The 20,928-nt window shown below is 47.2% G+C and overlaps 1 protein-coding gene and 1 non-coding gene across 2 annotated transcripts in view; one reads left to right on the forward strand and one right to left on the reverse strand.

Moving 5' to 3' along the window:
• The window catches only part of CHAT (choline O-acetyltransferase), a 52,624-nt gene that overhangs the window by 7,743 nt on the left and 23,953 nt on the right, over positions 1–20,928 (forward strand). The window contains exons 6-7 of the mRNA XM_074374473.1: positions 2,554–2,734; positions 4,673–4,850. Coding sequence (XP_074230574.1) covers positions 2,554–2,734; positions 4,673–4,850 — 359 coding nt within the window. The remainder of the gene's footprint in view (positions 1–2,553; positions 2,735–4,672; positions 4,851–20,928) is intronic.
• On the reverse strand, positions 16,143–16,214 carry TRNAA-AGC (transfer RNA alanine (anticodon AGC)). Its single transcript has one exon. It is a non-coding gene; the product is annotated as a tRNA-Ala (tRNA).

The raw sequence follows: 20,928 nt of genomic DNA on the forward strand, positions 1-20,928 counted from the left end.
CCCTCTCCCCAGCACGCACACACACACACACATACACACACACACTTCCCTAGCATCAGAATGACCTTTACCCCAGCTGGCCCAGCCTCTCCTAGTTACTTTTCCTGGGGTAAGCACTCCTTGATCTCTTTAAAATGCCCCTGCTCCCTCCATCCCCAGTGGATACACACAAGCCAGGAATCAGTGTTGTCAAGAATCTAGAGAACACATCAAAAGGTGGAGAAGGAAAAGTTGTTGGAGCAAGGTGATGGTGGCACTCAGCCTCGCTCCTCACTACTTGCAGGGAATGGTCTCTCCCATCTGAACCTGTTTCCTCAGCCTCATCAAGCTTGAGAAACAGATGAGCTGACTCAGTGGACACACCAGTGTCCAGACAGATGGAGAGAGCTGCACAAGCACAGTAGGTGATCACTGATTTTAGGAGGAAAGCAGCAGGTGCTCAGGACCAGCAGGGAGAGCGAGAAGGCATGGGGATACAGGGTGCCCAGAGGCAGGTGACAGTAGGGCATCAGATGCTAGAAACAGAGAAAGTCCCAAAGCAGTGTCCACTGCACAGAGAAGCTGAGGCTCAGAGAGGTTAAGGGGCTTGTCCACAGTCACACAGCCAGTTGGCAGAGTGAGGAAGGCACAGGTGCAAACTTGCTCACTTTTTAACTTGATCCAACTCAGTCTTACCCAGCCTTGGAGCAGAGGCTCAGACCTCAGCCCCTCCAGGGTAGGGCGGTTTCCTCTGGAGAGGAGGGGGCAGGCCCCCAGACCCAAAACGCAGAGTGGTTCAGGGCTTGGGCCCTGGGGTCAGCAGACCTGAGTCTGAATTCAGACACCCACACACAGGGTCTGTTGATCTTGAGTGAGAGGAATCACTCCTAGTTCTAGTCCCCTGTCTGTCAAATGGAAATAATAAGTTGCCCATAGTGTTTGTCTCCCTTGAGTCTGAGTCTGTGCTCAGGTGAGATGCTCTCCCTGCAGAGCCCATCCCCACACCACCCCCCACCTCCTCCCACCTCCCTCCTGGTACCCACAGCCTCCTCCCTGCTTCTTCCTGTGACCAGTTTCCCCCCATTCACCACACAGAACCACGGCCATTGCAGAAGCAAAACAGATCAAATCATGCCCCTGAGCCCTTTCACCCTCCGGGGTTTTCGCTGCCCTGAGGATGAACTGGCACCACCTTCCCATTGCCAACGAGGCCCACGAGTCTCCCCCACCTCTCTGGCCGTCTCTCTACTCACTTCAACCCACTGGCTTCCTTTTTCCTTGGACAGGTGCTCCTCAAACCATCTATGGTGAAGGGCCAATATTTTTTTATTTAGTAAAATGTATATAAAACACGATAAAAATGAATTCACAGAAAATGGCACACCCATACAACATACGAGACCATTTGTTTCACTGTCAGATTCAACACACACAAACTTCCTCTGTCAGATGGTTGCAAGTTTCTGAAAGCTCCCTCAGGAGTCCCATGCTCACCCTGTCCTGGGTTGGTCATTACAGTTCATTCTGACTCCCACACTTGGAGCAGCAGGGCCATGAGACACTCTATCCGGTTCTGCCTCATCCTCGTTCCACCCCAGCTCACCTCCTGGCTGCCTCTTGCCCTCAGGGCTTAGCTCGGGCTCATGGTCTGGTTCTCAGTGAGGTTGTCCTGGCCACTCCTCCTGCCCTACCATCACTGTCTCATCACCCTGTCTCCCTACCTGCTTGTTGTCTTTGACCCACCGATGTACCCCAGGATCTGCACCCCATTAGAACAGGAAACTCATGTCTTGTTTGCAGCTGGATCCCTGGATCCCCGGATCCCATTGCCTGGCTCAAGAGGGTGCTCAGAACATTTGTTGGCTGAAAGGGTGGAAGGAAGGAAGGAAGCGGGGAAAGAGACAGACAGGTAGAAAGAAAGAGAGAGAAGAAAACGGGGGAGGAGGAAGAAGGGGGTGGAGATGGAAGAAGGACAGAGGGAAAAAGAGAAAGCAAGAGAGAAAAAGGAGGAGGAGAAGGAGAAAGTAGGGGAGGAGGAGGAGGAAGACGTGGATGGAGGGAGGGAAAACACGAGACATGCTGAGACCACAGGAGAAAGAAAGCTTTCTGCCTTGAACTCAGAGGAGGCTTCTAGAAGAGGTGATGAAGGAGTAGGCTCTTGAAAGAGTGGAGGGAGTTTTTGAAACATGTTAATTGAGCGCAGGGGTGGGGGTGAGGTCACACCAAGCACCAATCAGCATTAAGCAGAGCAGAGGGTGAAAATGGCCAGACCCGCACATGCGCACATGGAGTCCATGAGGCAGGGGTGAGGGAGACTGACGGAGGCCGGAGAACACCCTGAGGGTCCCCCTGGGCCCTGGAAATTCGGAGTTCCACTACTTTAAAGAGTGGGGACTCGAGCTTGCAGGTGGCCATGGTAATGCAGTTTTGGGGTCTGTGCCCTGCTTGGCCTGATCAAGTTATAATAGAACCAGAACTGTACAACATCAAGAGTGAACCCTAATGTAAAGAAAAAAAAAGTTACAATAGAACCAGCTCTGATTCCCTGTCTCCCTCCTGGCCCACCCCCTCCAGCCACTCCATCCCCACTGACTGCGCCAAGGGCCAGCTGTCTGGGCAGCCGCTCTGCATGAAGCAATATTACGGGCTTTTCTCCTCCTACCGGCTCCCCGGCCACACCCAGGACACGCTGGTGGCCCAGAGGAGCAGTGTCATGCCCGAGCCCGAGCACGTCATCGTGGCCTGCCGCAACCAGGTAAGCCGTCCCCCGCTGCTGCAGCCTCTTGGGCTCGGGGAGGGGCGCGCGCACCTGGGTGTTCATTCCTGCTTCTCCAAGGTGCTCAGCCCCCTCACATGGTGAGCTTGGCAGGGATTCCCAGTCTCGTTTCTCTCCACTGGTTGGGTTTTAAGAACGAAAATTGTCCATTGAGAATGCCTTCAGTGGGTTCCCATTTTTAGCCCTGACCAGCCAGGTCAGGTCCAGAGAGCCACTTGGATGGACTCAAGGTCATTAATGAGACCCGCATGTCCTCAGCCCTTCCGCATGCAGTCACCCAGGCCGTGGCCTTCCTGGAGACCACACACGGACAGACGGACAGATGGACAGCTTACAGACTGATGGACGGGACCTCGGTGTGGGCTCCATACTTACATTCATCCCATCTGATCCTACGGTGACCCTGCAGTGGGGACCTTGGAATTTCCACTTGACAGATGAGGAGACGAGACTTAGGTTAAATGGCTTGTCCAAGGGTGAGAAGGACTCCTGGGTCTGCCAATGTCACAAGCCCACACTCCACCCCCTGCAGCTCAGGTCCTCTGACTGCGTTCCAGAGGTTCCAACAAGGGTCCGTGGGGGCCCAGGGGACAGGCTGAGCATGAGGACTCCTAACCCCTCACCAGTGCCCGCCAGACACAGTATATTCTCTTTATTAAGGCTCCACATAAATGTTCCATCTGACAAAAAGCTGTTTCGTTTTGTGTTAAAACCCAAGTTTGACACCCACCCCAGGAACTCCCCTGATACTTGCTATACAGTGTTTTCTCCTTCGGGTCATTTGACATTTCCTGTCTAAGTCAGAAGCCCTAAGTCTGCCATCTGAGGGTGGCTGTTCCCAGGTTCAAAGCCCACCTGACACCTGGCTGGCCACAAAAACAAGAACCTCTCTCCATCTTCATTTCAAAGTCAAACCCAGCATCCCCAGCCCCCACACCACACAGTATCCATCCCTTCGGGGAACACTCTCTCAGGGCTCCTGCTCTGAACCAGGCCACTTGGGACCAGGTACTCACGTCAAGCCAGCTGAGAAGGGATCTTGACCTGGGACTAGGAATAAAACTCTTAATATAACGCCCACGTCTCTAGCTTCAAAGCTATCGAATGACAGCTCGCCTGCCTTACATACAAAGCACATGCAGGCACACGTGTATAGGTGCACACACATGCGTAGAGCATTTTGGTGTGTTTTTTCTATTTTAACCTTCCTCTACATATTATTGGCTGGCTTGCTTTTTTTTCCCCCTCCACTCACCAGTATGTGTGAGATGTATCCCCTTCGTTCTAGCTAGAACTGGTTCATCCCTTTAAACTGCTGGGTAGACATGCACTGGACAAGTCCAAGTTTTACTTAGCCATTTCCCTACTGGCAATGTCACAAGCCTACACTCCATGCCCTGCAGCTCAGGTCCTCCTGAGAACATTTCGGCTCTGTCTGCCATTTTGCTTTTGCAAATAAGGCTGGTACATTCCTTTAGCTGTCTCCCAGGGCACAAGAGTACATGGTTGTCTAAGCCTTAGGCCAAAGTATGTATTTATAAGAGTGACTGAGTCACAGGGGATGCACAGTTTAAGTTTTGATGGACACTGCCCTCCAACCGCAGTTGTACCAATTTCTACTCAATTCCCCCCAACACATAGTGGTTTTAATGGTCAACTAAGAGCTACAGAAAAAAGCTTTCTTTAGCTAAGTTTAATCTGGCCTGCTTTGACTTGGGGCAGCATGGAGTCCAGCACAGTCTACTGTGTTGAGCTGGTTCCCAAACTGTGAATGGCCTCTTCAGAACCATGACATACCCTGGGAACCGTGGGCCTGAGCCTCCTCTGTCCTGCTCCCTCCCATGTGAAGGCTCAGGGAAGGCCTGATGCCTTGGGCCGGCTGCCCTGAGTGACGTGTTTGACCTGTTTCCCCCACAGTTCTTTGTCTTGGATGTTGTCATTAATTTCCGCCGTCTCAGTGAGGGGGATCTGTTCACTCAGTTGAGAAAGATAGTCAAAATGGCTTCCAACGAGGATGAACGCTTGCCTCCAATCGGCCTACTGACGTCAGACGGGAGGAGCGAGTGGGCTGAGGCCAGGACAGTCCTCGTGAAAGGTCAGCAGCAGTGCCCAGCGCGTCTCCACGCTCATCTCGCATCCTCACGCCCATCGCCTCCCTTCCTCCAGGGTCGGGCATCATGCCTCATTGCCATTTGCCATAGCACGGGACTCTCAGGCCTCCCTCCAACCCAGGACCCATGGCAGGTCCTGCTGTCGCCCGAGGTCCCTTGAAGGTGAAGGCACCTTTTGTAACCCTCCTATTCATCTGACAACGTGCTAGCGTTCTGGGTGAGGCTGAGTAGAACTGGAATCCGAGGATGTCCGGGAATATTAAGGGAGGGAAGGTTTTGAGCTGGGGCTGCAATGAAGCAACTGTGTTTTACTGGTGGGCAGGGATGGTACTCAGGGGTCTGAGTCACTAGGAGAGCTGTCAGTTGGGGGTTGGTTGGGGATGGAGCCCATCGGAGACGGTGGTTGCCCACCTCCTTCACCTGATTTCTTGGTCCTAGAAGTCTTCATCTTCAAGTTAACTTTATCCTTCTGACTGCTGCTCTTAGGAAAGTTTCCAAGTATTCCCATAAGAAATCCAGTAGAAGTCTTAACGTTCTCAAATCATCCTTCTGGAAATTACTTTCAAATCCAAAGCAAGCCCTATTCTCAGGAACTGGCAGAAGAGCCTTACTTTCTTGCCTACATTAGAGAATTCCTGGATGAAAGGTGAGACTTCTGTGATCATCCATCTGCCACTCAGGCTTTCATGCAGTCAGGGGTCCATTCGGACTCCCTGAGGGTCTGTAAGCTGAGGACCTGGGCCAGGCCTGGGGAGTGTAAGCGACAGAGAGGATGAAGCCCTTTGCCCTGAGCAGCCACCTTGATTGGAACAGGGGAGAGAGGGCATATGGGGAAGCAGATTCAAGTCCCTAGTAATACAGTGTCTACCCATGTAAGGCAATAGAGACAGCAGGTGTCAAATAAATGCTCCAGGACTTCAGAGAGGGGATGGAGCCTTTCCAATTGGGAGGCTTTTGAAAGGCTTTGTAGGAAGAGGTGGGAGTTGAACAGAGCCTTGTGACATGAGTGAAAGGGGCAGAAAAGATGGACAGCATCCAGGCAGGCAGACCGACTGTGGGCAAAGCCGACCACCCCAGCAGGGCCATCTCTGCCCTGCCCAGGACCATGGGGAGAGCAGTCTGGCCAGCAAAGATGGTCATGCTGGACATAATAGGAGAATTAGTTGGTGGGGCTTGGCTCTCTGGCAACAGGCCCATCCCTCTTCCTGCGAAGTTCCTCCCCCAGGGCTGGCTGGCTCCTCGCACCACCCAGAACTCAGCCCAGGTGCCCCACCGTAGGCCCTCCTTGGAAAACCCTCCCACCCCTAGTCCACTCTGTCTCCTCGTCCTGTTTTCTCATCTTGACTATTTCTCACTCTCTGACGTCAGCTTTTCATTTGTTTGATTCCTTCTGATTACCTGCCTCCCTCCCCAGCACCGTATATAAGGTCCAGGAGAACTGGGGCCTTATCTGGTTGAACTTCTGAATCTGCTGTGCCAAACACAGTAGGGCATTTGTCAAGTCAAAGAATGAAGGGTTCCGAAGGATCCTGGGCCCCAGACATATTTCCCATTTACCAATGAAATATACTTGTATTCAATTATTGGGCATCTTCAAATGCTTGGCCCTAAATCAGAGGATGTACAGGCCACAGGGAGGAGTAAGTGTTGACCCTGTTCCCCTGGACCTAACTGCCAAGTGGGGGAATTAATAACTTACCATTTGAAAGTGAGTTAATTCCCTCAGGAGACCATGGTGTAATCCAATCCCACTCTTCTCCCCTCCAGGGACAGAGACAGGCATCAGAATAATCGCCTAGGCTTCCGGTACGGTTCCCACTCTATTAGCAGGCCAGGCCCAAGCCATCTCCCTGCAGGACTGAGCAGGATCGCCTTGGGGGCTGAGTGCCTGGGCTGCGCTAATCAGAATTAATTTGCTAATGACACTTGATCTGGCCTTTTGAATGGAAGTGCTGTTTCTGAGGGAAGTACTTCTCTCAGAAGAGAGAAGTGGGGGGGCCACATACTCCTTCCCTTTGTAAATCTAATTCATCCAGTTAGCACTGACTGTGTCATCTGCACAGCGGGAAGCCCGTCCTTCACGGAGCCCTCCTCCCTGGAGCACCTTCTCCCACGGAAGGGACACGGGGAAATCCTTAAGGAGACGACTTCAGCATAAAAGTGAAAGATTAAGGCAGCTTGGGCTAGAGTTGGGACTGAAGGTGGAAAGACATGGGTGGGGTCTAGATATATTTCAAAATCAAAGCGACAATAAAGAAAAGAGGAATGAAAACGATTCTTAGGTTTTTGATGTTAGCAACCAAGTAAATGGTGGTACCATTCACTGAAATGGCTACAGAATGGTGAAGTCCTTTCCAAGTATGTTAAGGTTGAGGTGCCTTGAGTCATCTAAGTGGAGATGTCAAGTTAGATCTATGCGTCTGGAGCTCAAGGGAGAGGTCAGGACAGAGATATAAATTTGAGAGCCGTCAGCACAGAAGCGATATTTAAAGCCCTGGACCTGGATGACATCATCTAGAAACAGAAGAAGGGGGCCTCAGAGGTCAGGGAGAGAAAGATGCAAAGGGGACTGAAAAAGAGCAGCCTGTGAAGTCAAGAAGAAACCAGGAGATGAATCACAAAGATCTAAGAGGGAAAGAGTGAGCCACCAACCATGTGGAATTCTACTGAGAGCTCGCAGAAGAGCAGGTCAGAGAGGGGACTCTGGGCTTAGCAACCCCAAGTCATCTGTGATCTCCACAAAAGTCAGACTGGAGTAGTAGGAAGGGTGAATGGTTGTATGCTGATGGAAGTGATCCAAGAGCTGGAAGTAATTGTTGATGAGATGGTCACTGAGTAGAATCAGGAAGTATGGATCGTTCTTTTCAGATATTTTGGTACCAGAAGGGGCAGAGAAATGGGAGTTGTTGGAAGAGGATGGGGGTCAAGAGAAGTGTCCTTAGAAGGAGAGGCAAGTGCAAGGAAGTAACCCAGTAAGTGAAACTGTTAACGAGGAGAGAGGATAAATGGAGGACTGGAATTCTTACAAAGGCAAAAGGAGATGGAACCCAGAGACTAAGAGGCCTTTGGTTGGTACAAGGAAGACGGAAACCTGGGCCCAAGGTTCTCGGGGATGTAGCTGCGGTGGCAGGAACATGAGGAGGTTCCCCACTGGTGGTTTCTGGTCTCAGATCAGCAGAGCCACGGCCATGTGCCTAGAGGGGTCCAGGTGGGATGCTAGAGACAGAAGAGAAGACACGAAATAGCCTCTTGGAAAGTGGGAAAGACAACTTGCTCAGGAAACTTGGTAAGATTTCTGGACTGTGTTGAGCTCATATTTGAGGGCTTGGGGTGATACATTTTAGAAGAAGCTAATCACCGTTGTTTGGCAATCCACTCCCCCCCACCACCACCACCACCACCACAGTGTTCTGGTCCTGAGGTTTAGGCAAAGAGAAGATGGGTTACCAAGTTCAGCCAAGGTTGGCGAGCACAAGGGAGGTGGCAAGGGGGGACTGTGCAGGGGTCGGTTACAACGTTGGAAACTAAACTGGGTCAGGAGGTGCATGAGTCCCCTCGGGTTGCCATGACAATGTACTGCAGACTGGCTGGCCTGAACATCAGCCGTTTATTGTCTCATGGTCTGGAAGCTAGACGTCCAAGATCTGGGTGTCAACAGGATGGGTGTCCTCTGGGTCCTCTCTTCTTGGCTCATAGATGGCTGTCTTCTCCCTGTGTCCCCACATCACCCTCCCTCTGTGTGTGCAGATGTCAGTGTCCTCATCTCCTCTTCTGATAAGGACACCAGTCATCATGCTGGATTTGGGCCCACTCTAGTGGCCTCATTTTAGTTTAACTCTAAAAAGACCCATCTCCAAACACAGCCCCATTCTGAGGTAGAGCAGGTTAGGAATTCAACTTAGGAATTTTGAGGGGACACAGCTCAGCCCAGAACAGGAAGGGGGAGGGTATAGCTCAGAAGGAGAGCACGTGCATAGCGCGCCTGAGGTCCTGGGCTCAATCCCCAGTACCCCTATTAAATAAATAAACCTAATTATCACCCCCTACAGCAACAAACAAACAAACAAAAATCTAGACGCCATACCTGGAGGGAAGCGAAAGAAAGAGATGGGTGACAGCAGAAACAGGCAGTGGGGCCGACGGGTTTTGGAGGTGTCGGAGAGGTGAGACGTGTTGCAGTGGGAGGCAACAGAGCGTGTGAACCAGAAGTCAAGGGTGTGGTCAGAGTGCGGGATGCTTGGACTGAGACTTCAGACGGGGTCGGTTCCTGCCCGGATGTGATTGTGGGAGTGGGCGCTGAGGTTACACTATCAGGTGGAGGTGGTGAGAGGAGGATACGTGTGCATCACGCATAAGGATGTTTAAGTTACCGGAGTGATGATCGGAGTGGTGATGGTGGGGGAGGAAGGTGAGCCAGGGTCCAAGATCCTCAGGGTGGGTGCTTGTGAGGAAGTCAGTGGAGCACAGCAGCAAGGAGGGTGAAGTGATGGGGGATGAAAATCTAACAGTTGCAGCTCCAAAGGGAACGGGCAGGGGGGGTTGTGTAGGAGAGGGAACAGGGAGCGGGGCACCACCCTCCGACCTGGTGCTGGGATGAGTGAAAAGGAAACTCAGTTTCCTAGGAGGAGGGAGGCAGGGAAGTTGAGTCCTCAGGGAGCCACCCTCCAATTGAGGCAGGAGGTGAACCCAGCACTTTCAAAAGAGGTTAACAGTGCAAGGGACCAGTGGGTCAGGCACCTTGAGGGGTTACGCAAGGAGGAAAGGAGAGGGTGAGGGCTGAGTCCACACAAGGGACACGGGAGCATCCAGGGATGGGAGGCCCAGGAGAGACCCAAGGCTGGTGGTCACCACTGCAAATGATGCTCTCAAATCCCTAACCTCTGGAAGCCTCTCTCTCCTGGTTCTAGGAGTAGCCGCTGGCTGTGGTTGTGAGGCTGTGGGTCTTTCTGGCTCACAGCAGTAGCACAATTAACACCATCAAATGGGTTGAGCTTTCTAGGGTATCTCAACTGAAGTCCCAAGGACTTCGCCTCCCTTCCTGGAACCTGGACAGAGACCAGAATCTGTGGGTACTGGGCCCAGACCAACATTGTCCAAGGTGAGCTCCACTGGTCCTGGTGGAGATCTGGACCCAAAAGCCTGAGCTCAGACAAAAGCTACCCCTGAATCCTCATAGGGTCACCTGAGAACCAGAGGAGATGTTGATTTCATCAACCCTCTCTCCTTCAGAGATGGTCCCTTATCTCCAACGGTGCCCCATCCCCCAACCAGGATGGCTCCCTCTGTGAGCACCCAGGCTGCCATGCATTGAGAAAGTGGAGGTCACAGAGGTCCAGTAACCGCCAGCATGGCCCAGCGCACCAGCCAGCTGTCTGTGGCTGAGCCCATGCCCTTCCTCTGTGCCCTGTGCCCCACAGCCCCACAGCCCTTCAAACAGCCCTTCTCACCAGAGCTCACTAAGAACACGGTGCGGGATGAGTGTGTGTGTTGTCATCACTACGGCAGCCTGATCACCCACAGCCAATGCCAGGTGCCCTCCTGGGGGGCTACAAGACCTATTAGGACCATCACTGTCCCTGAGGCCTGCCATCTTGCCGGGGAGAGCAGAGTGTGCAGAATCATTAGGACAAGAGTGGGCAGGATAAAACCCAAGGGTCTCTGGCGGGAGTCCTGTAGGAATTTGGGGGCCTGTAGGAATTTGGGGGCCTCAGCCCTCCGGGTGTTACAGCTCAGGAGGGCTCCCTGTGCCAAATGGGACTTGAAGCTAAACCCACATGGGTCGAGGTCAGTGTGACTGGGACTGGCCAACGACATCCAGATCACCTAGGAAGCTCCTTACAAAGCTTCCCCCAATCAGATTCCTGAATCCTGGTGATTTTCCAGTGGGACCAGAGTGATGCCAAAGAATCTGCATTCTTAAAGCACCCTCATGTGTAGCCCAGGTTGGGACCCACTTACTCAGATATTAGCGGCTACTGTGCATGGCATTTCCCCTTGGTGCTGGGCCCTGTCCTGGACACTTTCTGTCCCTTGTTGCTGTAGGTCTTCATAACAGCCATGAGGTGGAGATTCCATCCCAACAGCGCAGAGTGGCTGTGTCTCCCACGGGTTGAAGTGGTCAGTGGTGGAGCCAGAACTGAGTCAGGGGCATCTGTCACCCCAGTCTGAGATCTGTGGGGTCCCGGCAGGCAGGGGTGGGATTTGGGCTGTGGGAGGGGCACATGCGTCCTCTCAGGACCTCCCTCCCTGCTCCGCGCAAAGCTATGACCTTCCCGAACCCAGGAGGAGCCAACAGCGTTATCCTGGTCTGGAAATTTAATTAGACATTCAGCTCTGAGTCTGGAAGACTACAGCGCTTGTCAATTTGTAGGAAAAAAAGATAACCAGCTCGGAGACCACCCCCTCCCCAGCCCCAGCCCGCTGGCTTTCCCGGGTGCCGCCCACCGTGGAGATCCTGCCAACAGACCTTGGAGGCAGATGCCTCCGTTTACTCGGTTTCGTAAATATTTATCCCCAGCAGCCAATTAGAGCTGAGCCACTGCTTTCAAGGAGGGAGCTGACAGAAGGTGGCTGTGTCTGCAGCAGGCCTCCCTGGTCGTGGTTTACAAGAACCACTCGGGCTGGGGCATTTTGCTATTTAAATATTGTCATCCAGAGGTAGGCAAGTCTGCTGATTTTAAAACCAATTACACATTAGCAGGAATGGCCTTTCTGATTTAATTGGCCCAGAAATACCTCCTGGGCTCTTGAGGCTGAATGCTGTTTCTTTTCTTGGGGCTGATCCCTCCCTCCCGCTGTGGAAGCATGAAGGCTTTTCCGGGTGAGAGCATCCAGACAGGCAGAGGCATGTGGTCCAAGGCGAGAGGCCTGGGCTTGACCTGCCCCCCACTGCTGTCCCCTGGAGCCTGGTTTCCTAGGCTAGGATTTGCAGACGGCAGCCCCATCCCGTGGATAGGACCGAGGGGACACGGAGGGGCTACAGAGCAGGGTGCCCTGGCGCCTGGTGCACAGAGGTGTTCGCTAAGGGAAAATTCTTATTAGATTTGGGAAAACACTCTGGGGATGTTCTGTGCAAGCCCACAGCCTCTCTTGAAAAATCTGGTGAACTGAAAATAGACACCTGTGGATGGGCACCGCCCCTGTGGTCAGTGACAGTGGCCCGCGGCCCCTGACTGAATACCCTGCAGTCCTTGTGTGGAGCCCTAACCCCTTATTGACTCTGGGGGGCTCTTGTGCCTCCCCCAGATTCCCCAAGAACCACATGCTCTGTGTGCACACATTCCAGACAGCTCTCTTCCATTTCGCCCTCACTTTCTGTTTCATAGGCAGCATAATGATATTTGGTTACAAGGCAGCTGAGAGGTGCTTTTGGAGGGTTTTTTTTTTTTTGGTATCTACTGCCCTTTCTGCTCATCGCCCCTCCCCTAATTCTGGAAGTATGGTAGCTCTTTAAATCTGCTTTTGTGGGAAGGGTGGTTAGAACCCAGAAGAAAGAGCAATTGTTGGCTCTTGAGTTCTTTTTTAAAAATTAAATTAAACTTATTTGGAGTTAATTGTAGCTGCACGCACACTTTTAGGAAATACACTCACTTGTAGCTTTCCTCGCCCCCCACCCTCCCCTCAGGAGTAACAGCTTACAAATTTCATATACAGCCAGGGCATTGACATTGATAGAGTCAAGGTACAGAACATTTCCATCCCCACAGGGATCCCTCTTGTTCCCTCACAGCCACACTCACTTCCCTCCCAGCCCCATCCCTTCTTAACCCTTAGCAGCCATTAGTCTATTCTTTATTTCTATAATGTTATTGTTTCAAGAATGCTATATAAATGGAATCATGCCGTATGTAACCTTCTGAGATAATTCTCTGGAGAGTCATCCAAGTTGTTGCATGTGTGAATAGTGCACTCCTTTTTATATATTCCATGATGTGGATGCATTACAATGAGTGATGTAATCATTCACCCATTGAAGGACATCTGAATTGTTTTTACTTTTTGGCTGTTACAAATAAAGCTATTACGAACGTATATGCATAGGTTTTTGTGTGATCATACTTTTGCATTTCAGGAAAAATGCTTTGGAATGAAATTGCTAGGTCACATGATATCTGCATGCTCAGTTTTTTAAGAAGCTGCTAAAATGTTTTCCAGAGTGTACCATTTTACATTCCCATCAGCAACATAGGAGTGATCCAGTTTCTGTGCATCCTCACCAGCATTTGGGGTTGTCACAATTTTTCTTTTTGATTTAACCTTCTGATAGATGATAGATTATTGCAGTTGTAATTTACATTTCTCTAATGATGCTGAATATCTTTCCATGTGCTAATTTTCCATCTATGTCTCATCTTTGGTGAAATATCATTTCATGTCTTTTGCTCATTTTCTAACTGGATTGTTTGGGGTTTGGGTTTGGGTTTTTTTTGTTTTTGTTTTTGTATTTTCACTGTGAGTTCTGAGAGTTGTTTTAATATATGTTACCAACCTTTTATTGAATATGTGATTTTATAATTTATCCTAATCTGTAGTTTGTCTTTTCATCTTCTTAACAGGGTATTTCACTGAGCAAATGCTTTTAGTTTTGATGAAGTCCAATTTATCAATTTTTCCTTTTATGACCATGCATTTGGTGCCAAGTATAAGAATTCTTTGCCCAGCCCTTGATCCCAAAGATGATTTTTTTTCTGTATTTTTTCTAAAAGTTTTATAATATTACATTGCACATTTAAGTTGACAATCCATTTTGAATTAATTTTCTATAAGATGTGAGATCTTTATCCAAGCTTTTTTTTTTTTTTTTTTGGCAGGGAGTGGCTATGAGTGTTCAATTCCTTCAACAACATTTGTTGAAAAGACCATCCTTCCTCCATTGAATGACTTTCACACCTTTGTCAAAATCAATTGGGCATATTTATGTGGGTCTGTTCTGAGGTTTTCTATTCTTTTCCATTGATATGTGTGTTCATCTTTCTGCCAATACCACACATTCATGGCTGTGTAGCTATATAATAGTGTTGAACTTGGCTACCCTGATTCCTCTAATTTTATTCTTTTTCCAGATTGTTTTAGTTATTCTAGTTCTTTTGCCTTTTCTTGTAGATTTTAGAGTAATCTTGTCTATATCTGCAAAAAGTCTTGCTGGGATTTTGTTGGGAGCTGTGTTAAGCCTGTATATAAATTTGGGGATAAACAGCATCTTCATCATACTGAGTCTTCCAATGCATTAACATGGTATATTTCTCCATTCACTTGGATCATCTTTGATTTTTTTTTTTTTTTGCGTTAGTGTTTTGTAGTTTCAGTATACAAGTCCTGTATGTTGTTGTTAGATTTACACTGAAGTATTTCAGTTGTTTTGCATGATTGTAAATGGTATTATACCTTAAATTTTGATGTTCATGTGTTTGTCACTGGTATGCAGAAAAACAACTGATTTTTATCTATTTATCTTGTATCTTGTGACATTCTAACTTATTTATGAGTTCTAGGAGGGCTTTTGTTTTGTAGCTTCCTTATGATTTTCTATAGAAACAAATCATGTCGTATGAAAATAGGCAAAGTTTTTTTTTCTTTCTGGTTTGTATCCTTTTTATTCCCTTTTCTTGCCTTATTGCCCTGGCCAGAACTTCCAGTATTATGTTGAATAGCAGTGGTAAAAGGGGTTATCTTGTCTTGTTCCTCATCTTAGGAGCAAAGCATGTAACCCTTAAGTTTGATGTTAGCTACAGGCTTTTCTTGTAGGTGTTCTTTATGAAGTTGGGGAAGTTCCCCTCTTCCTTGTTTTCTGAGATTTTATCATGAATAGATGTTGAATTTTGTCAAATACTTTTACTGTATCTATCAACACAGTATAATCATGTGATTTTTCTGTAGTCCGTTAATACGATGGATTACACTGATTAATTTTCAAATATTAAACGAGATTTGAATCCCTGGAATAAGCTCCACTTAGTCATGGTGTATAATTCTTTCTATATGTTGCTTAATTCTATTTGCTTGTATATTGTTAACTGTTTTTGTATCTATATTCATGAGGGTCATTGATCTGTAGTTGGTTGTTGTGTGTGTGTGTATGTGTGTGCGTATGTGTGCACACATGTGGTGGTGGTGGTGTACTGTTTTGTCTAATTTTGGTGTCAGGGTAACACTGGATTCATAAAATGTGTTGGGAAGTATTTCCCCCTCATATTATCAGGAAGAAATTATGTAGATTGGTGTTAATTCTTCCTTAAATGCTTGGTAGAATTCTCCAATGAAACCATCTGGGCCTGGAGAATTTTGGGGGGAAGGTAGAGTTTTAAACTTAGAATTTCCTTAATAATTATAAGGCTATCCAAATTATCTGTTTCATATTTGGTGCCTTGTGGTAGTTTATACATTTCAAGGGATGGGTCCATTTCATCTATGTTGTCAAATTTATGTCTGTGGAGTTGTTTATAGTATTTCCTCATCATCCTTTTGATGTCTGCAGGGTCTAAAGTGATATCCCTATTTTATCCCTAATAGTGTGTCTTTTCTCTATTTTATTTTTCTTTGTTAGTCTTGCTAGAGGTTTGATTGATTTTTTAAAGGGAGTCAGTTTTCTTTTCATTGATTTTCTTGCTTTTTTTTTTTTTTCTGTTTTCAATTTCATTGATTTCTGCTCTTTGTTATTTCCTTCATCCTGCTTGTCTTGGGTTTATTTTGCTTTCTTCCCCTAGGTTCTTGTGGTGAGAGCTTATATTATTCATTTGAGTCTTTTCCTCTTTTCGAATGTTAACATTTGTGCTATACCTTTCCCTCTCAACAAAGCTTTAGCTGTCTCTCACAAGTTTTGATATGGCATATTTTTATTTTCATTCATTTCAATGTTTATTTGCTTTAATTTCCTTTAAAATTTCCTCTTTGACCCATGGATTATTTGAAAGGGTGTTGTTTAGTTTCCAAATGTTTAGAACTGTTCCTGTTATGTTTTTATGTTGATTCCAGCAGTCAGAGAACATATTTTATAAGATTTCAATTCTTTTCAATTTGTTGAGGGTGTTTTATGACCGAGGATATGGTCGACTTTGGCATATATGTTCCACAGGCACTTGAAAAGAATGTGCATTCTGCTGTTGTTGGGTGAAGTGTTCTATAAACATTAATTAGACCTGTTGGTTGATGGTGTTAAGTTCTGTATCCTTGGTGACTTTCTGTAGTTCTACCAGTTATCAAGGGAGGGTTGTTGAAGTCTCCAAATACACTTGCTGATTTGTCTATTTCTTCCTTCAGGTCTGTTTTTGTTTTTTTAGTGGAGGTACTGGGGATTGAACCCAGGACCTTGTGCATGCTAAGCACACACTCTACCGCTGAGTTATACCTCCACCCTTCCTTTAGTTCTGTTAGTTTTTGCTTCACATATTTTGTGGCATGTTTGGTAGGTAGATACACATTTAAGATTGCTATGTCTTCTTGATAGATTGACCCTTTTGTTTTATGTAGTATACCTCAACATCTCTCATAATTTTCTTTGCTCTGAAGTTTACTTAATCTGATAATAATATAGCTACTCCTGCTTTCTTTTCATTAATATTTATTTGATATGTACTTTTCCTTTCTTTTACTTTCAACCAACTTATATCATTATATTTGATGTGAGATTCTTATAGATAGAATATAGCTCAGACGTGTTTTTCAGTCTACTTCATCAATTTCTGTCAACAGAATTATTGACAAGCTGGGGTTTAACTCTGCCATTCTATTTCTTTGTTCGTTTTCTCTGTTTTTAATTTCTGTTTTTTGATGATTGTTTGCTTTCTTTTTCCTACTTTCCCATGGGTTATCTGAGCATATTTTAGAATTCTGCTTTGATTTATCTATAGTGTTTTTAGAGTATCTAGTTTCCATGGGTATTACCTGATATACACATAATTTATCATTATTTATCAGTGTTGAAATTTTGCCCAGTGAAATGTGGAAAGTTTACCATCCTTTATATCTCTTTATTCTCCCCCATTTATAGTAAGTATCTTACAGGTGTTCTCTAATATAAATGTAGAACCACATCAGGCAGTGTTATAATTTTTGTTTCCACAGTGAAACAATTTTTAAAAACTCAAAAAAGAATGAAAATTTATTTACCAATATTTTTACTCTTTCTGTTGTTGTTTCTTCCTTCTTGATGTTCCAGTGTTCTTTTCTTTGTATAATTTCCTTTCTTTAGAGGGAAATTCTTTTTTTTAAATTTATTTTTATTTTTTAGAGGGAAATTCTTTTAGCCATTCTTTTAGGGGAGCTCTACTGAGGAAAAATTCTCTTAGTTTTTCCTTATCTGAGACTGTTTTGACTTTACCTTTCCTTCCTTTTCAATTTGTTTTTTTAATGGAGTTACTGGGGATTGAACCCAGGTCCTCGTGCATGCTAAGCATGAATTCTACCACTGAGCTATACCCACCTCCTTCCCCCTTCTTTCCTGAAGGATGTTTTTTGGTATATTTAAAATTCTGGGTTGACAGTTCTTTTCTTTCAGCACTTGAACGCAGTTATGCTCTTCCTTCCAGACTTCATGGTTTCTTTTGAGAATGTGATGTAATTTGAATTGTCTTTTCCCCTATTGGCAAAGTGTCATTTCTCTCTCTCTGCTTTCAGAGTTTCTTCTTTGTCCTTAGTTTTCAGAAGTTTAACTATGATATATCTTGGTATGGATTTCTTTGAATTTATCCTCTTTGGAGTTAACTAAACTTCTTGGATCTTTAGGTTTTATGTTTTGCCAAATTTGGGATGTTTTCAATCATCATTTCTCGGAGTACTTTCCTGCCCAGCTCTTTTTCCTCTCCTTCTGAGACTCCAATGACATGATTGTTAGATCTTTTGTCCCATAGATTCTTAAGCTCTGTTGTCGCTGTTTTTAATCTCTCTGTTCAGATTGACTACTTTCTACTGTCTTATCTTCAAGTTCACTGATTCTTTTCTCTGTCCCCCATATTGTGTTGTTGAGCCAATTCACTGATCTTTTTATATTGGTTATTATATTTTTCATTCCTAAAATTTCCATTGAGTGTTCTTTATATCTTTTATTTCTTTGCTGAGACCTGGGTTTTTTATTTTGTTTCAAATGTGTTCATAAATGCTTGTTGAAGCATTTTTCTGAGGATTGACTTTAAAATATTTATCACATAATTCTAACATTTCTGTCATCTCAGTGTTGGCATCCATTGATTGCCTTTTTTCATTCAAGTTGAGATTTCCCTACTTCTTGGTATGACAAGTGATTTTCTATTGAAATCTAGACATATAATGTTACAAGACTCTGGATCTTATTTAAACCTTCTGTTTCAGCTGGCTTCCTCTGACACTGCTCCAGCAGGGGAAGGGAGAAGGCGCTGCCTTGTTACAGCCAGGTGGGGAGAAAAGTCCAGGTTCTTCGTGTGGCTTGTATTGCACCCCAGGGAGGATACTTTCTGTTACTGGCAGTGGGGAGTAGGGATTCAAGCTCCCCACATGGTCTCTACTGATGCTATGGGTGACGGGGAGCAACTGTGGCGGTTCCCACCCAATGAAGATGGAAGCCCCAGCTTCTATCTGACCTCATGCCTTCCCTGATACCACCAGAGGTTGAGATGCCTCATTACAGATTGGTAATGGAGAAGTCTAGGCCTCCCACTTGGCCATTGCTGGCATGGGTCGGGGAGGGTGGTTATTATCCAAAAGTCTTCTGTCTTGCTAGTCTTCCCCTTACCTGGTCCTATGGCTAAAGAGAGAAAGCTTTGGTTGGGCTTTTTTCTGTCTATACCTGTTTGTGTTTTTATGTTGCTAGCTACTTCATCTTCAAGTCTGGGATATTTTAAGTACAACAGAAAACTCAGTTATTTGTTTCTTGGGGCTGTCATAACAAAATACCACAGACTGAGTGATGCAAACAACTGAAGGATATTTCTCACAGTTCTGGAGGCTAGAAGTCCAAGATCAAGGTGTTAGCAGGACTGGTTTCTCCTGAGGCCTCTCTCCCTGGTTTGCAGGTGGCCACCAGCTCACTGCATCCTCACCTGGTCTATTCTCTGTGCACAGGCACTCTGGCATCTCTTCCTCTTCTTAAATGGACAACAGTCATATTGGTTTAGGGCCCCATCTTTATGACCTCATTTAACCTAAGTTCACTCTTTAAATGCCCTGTCTCTAAATACAGTCACATGAGGAGATTAGGGCTTCAACATATGAATTTCAAGAGGGGAGGCGGACACAATTCAGACCACAATTTTAACCAAAGAACCTAACATCATGCTGTCTCTTGGGTACTGAGGTCCCTAGTCATTCTGCCTTCTTCTTTCTATCTTTCATAGTTTTCTTATGTTTGTTTTAAATATAATGTCGAGGGTTTTCAGTGGGGCAAATAGGGAAAAGTCTACCTGATCTCCCTGGAAGCAGAATTTCCTCCCTCTTGAGCTCTTTAAAGAGGCTTCATAAATAAAGTCAAAGCAGTTCTGATTTGCAAGAGCCAGGTTTCACTGGGCAAGAGTTACTTTTGTTGGCATTCTCATAATCTCTAGGATCTGGGAGTATAAAATTTACCCCAAAAGTCAGAGAAGAAACTGGGATATGTGATGGTAGATTTCCCTCCCAAAAGGCGATACAGTTCCTTTATCTGGGGGAAGAAAGATGCTCAGAAGAGAGTGCCGAATGTTTAGAAGCTCTAAGCATCTGAGAAGGGGCCCAGTGCCTCCATCTCCCTGGACCATGTGAGGCAGGACAGTAGAAGTCTGACACAGGTCAACTTCTCAGGGAATAGACCAGAGAAGACAAGTGTCCCAGAGAGGGCTGTGTGTGTCTGCATGTGTGTGCATGCCCCAGGTGGGTGTGCTGGGTTCTGCAGCCGTCCATAGGCAGAGGTGCTGTGTTCATTTCATCTTTGCTCACCTTAGTCACACTTTGTACGCTTTCAACCTCTAACAGAAGTTCCAGGGTCCTCCAAGGCCTCATGGCCTCTGGAATTTCTGCATCGCCGAAGCTGTCAACTCCCCAGGCGTGGGTGGCAGAGCAAGCTCCTCCTATTACTCAACTCCGACTTGTACCTATTAAGCAGGGGCTCCTTGAGGAAGATTGATTTACCACATTAAACGAGCCTCCATGTGCTCAATGAGGGTGTCACAAGACAAACGGCTCCTGCTGTGTGCCTCCAGCCCACTATCCCGTGTTTGTTTCCATTACATTTGGACCAGAGTCATGGTGGATGAGTTTAGGTGCAGTTCATTTTCTGCCTTACATGATAAACTTGTCAGCATTTGACCGATCAGCTACTTGTATGCAGGGAGTTCATTTGCAAGGCCACCTGGCATCCTAGCTCTGCTGTCCTGCTCCCATTCCACTCTGTCTAATGAGCCAGGACCCAGTTCCTGCTGGTCGTCACTGAGCTCCGGGGCCCTGCCCGACCTGCCCGCAGTGGTGATGGCTCAGCCGCTTCTTGGGGGTCTCTCTCCCCTGCTTGGAGGCGGCTGGGGCACTGATGCTCAGGAAGCTGTCCTTTTTTGCTGCCAGCTTCGAGTTACCCAGCTGGGAAGGAGTGTGCCAAGCCTCGGCTCCCCCAGCCTCTGTGCTGGACAAGCCTGCTGTGGGTTTCTTGGGGAGCTGCAGCCTGCCCACTCCACAACAGCCTTAGGGTTGTTTCGTAGGCAGATACCAGGCCTGGGCTCTCAGAGCTCGCTGAGACATGGCCAGCAGGGCCGAAGTGTGTGGCACCGGGGCTGCCCATAGCCCCTCGGCTGGCCTCCAGGCCCACGCCTTCCCCTGGCGGCTGGGCATCACTCATAAGCTCCACCCACAAGTCTGGGTGTCTACTGCTCAGCCCTCAAAGCCTTTTCCAGCTCTGTTACCTCCATCCTGATGCGCTTCTCCCTTCCTCTCTGCCTGTCTTAATCTGACTCAGGCCTGGCCAAGGCTTCCCCAGACTCTGAATTCACAAGCCAGACCGAGCCCAGAGGACCCCCAGAATAGCATTCAGTGCAGGGTCGGGCCCCATGGCCATGGGCAGGGACTCTACAGGAGCCGAGAGGGGCAGGGTGGGGAGCCTCATAGAGGGTAAGGAATCCATTCCCTGTCTCCACC

Source organism: Camelus bactrianus, chromosome 11 (genome assembly GCF_048773025.1).
Source record: "Camelus bactrianus isolate YW-2024 breed Bactrian camel chromosome 11, ASM4877302v1, whole genome shotgun sequence".
Taxonomy (NCBI): Eukaryota; Metazoa; Chordata; class Mammalia; order Artiodactyla; family Camelidae; genus Camelus; species Camelus bactrianus.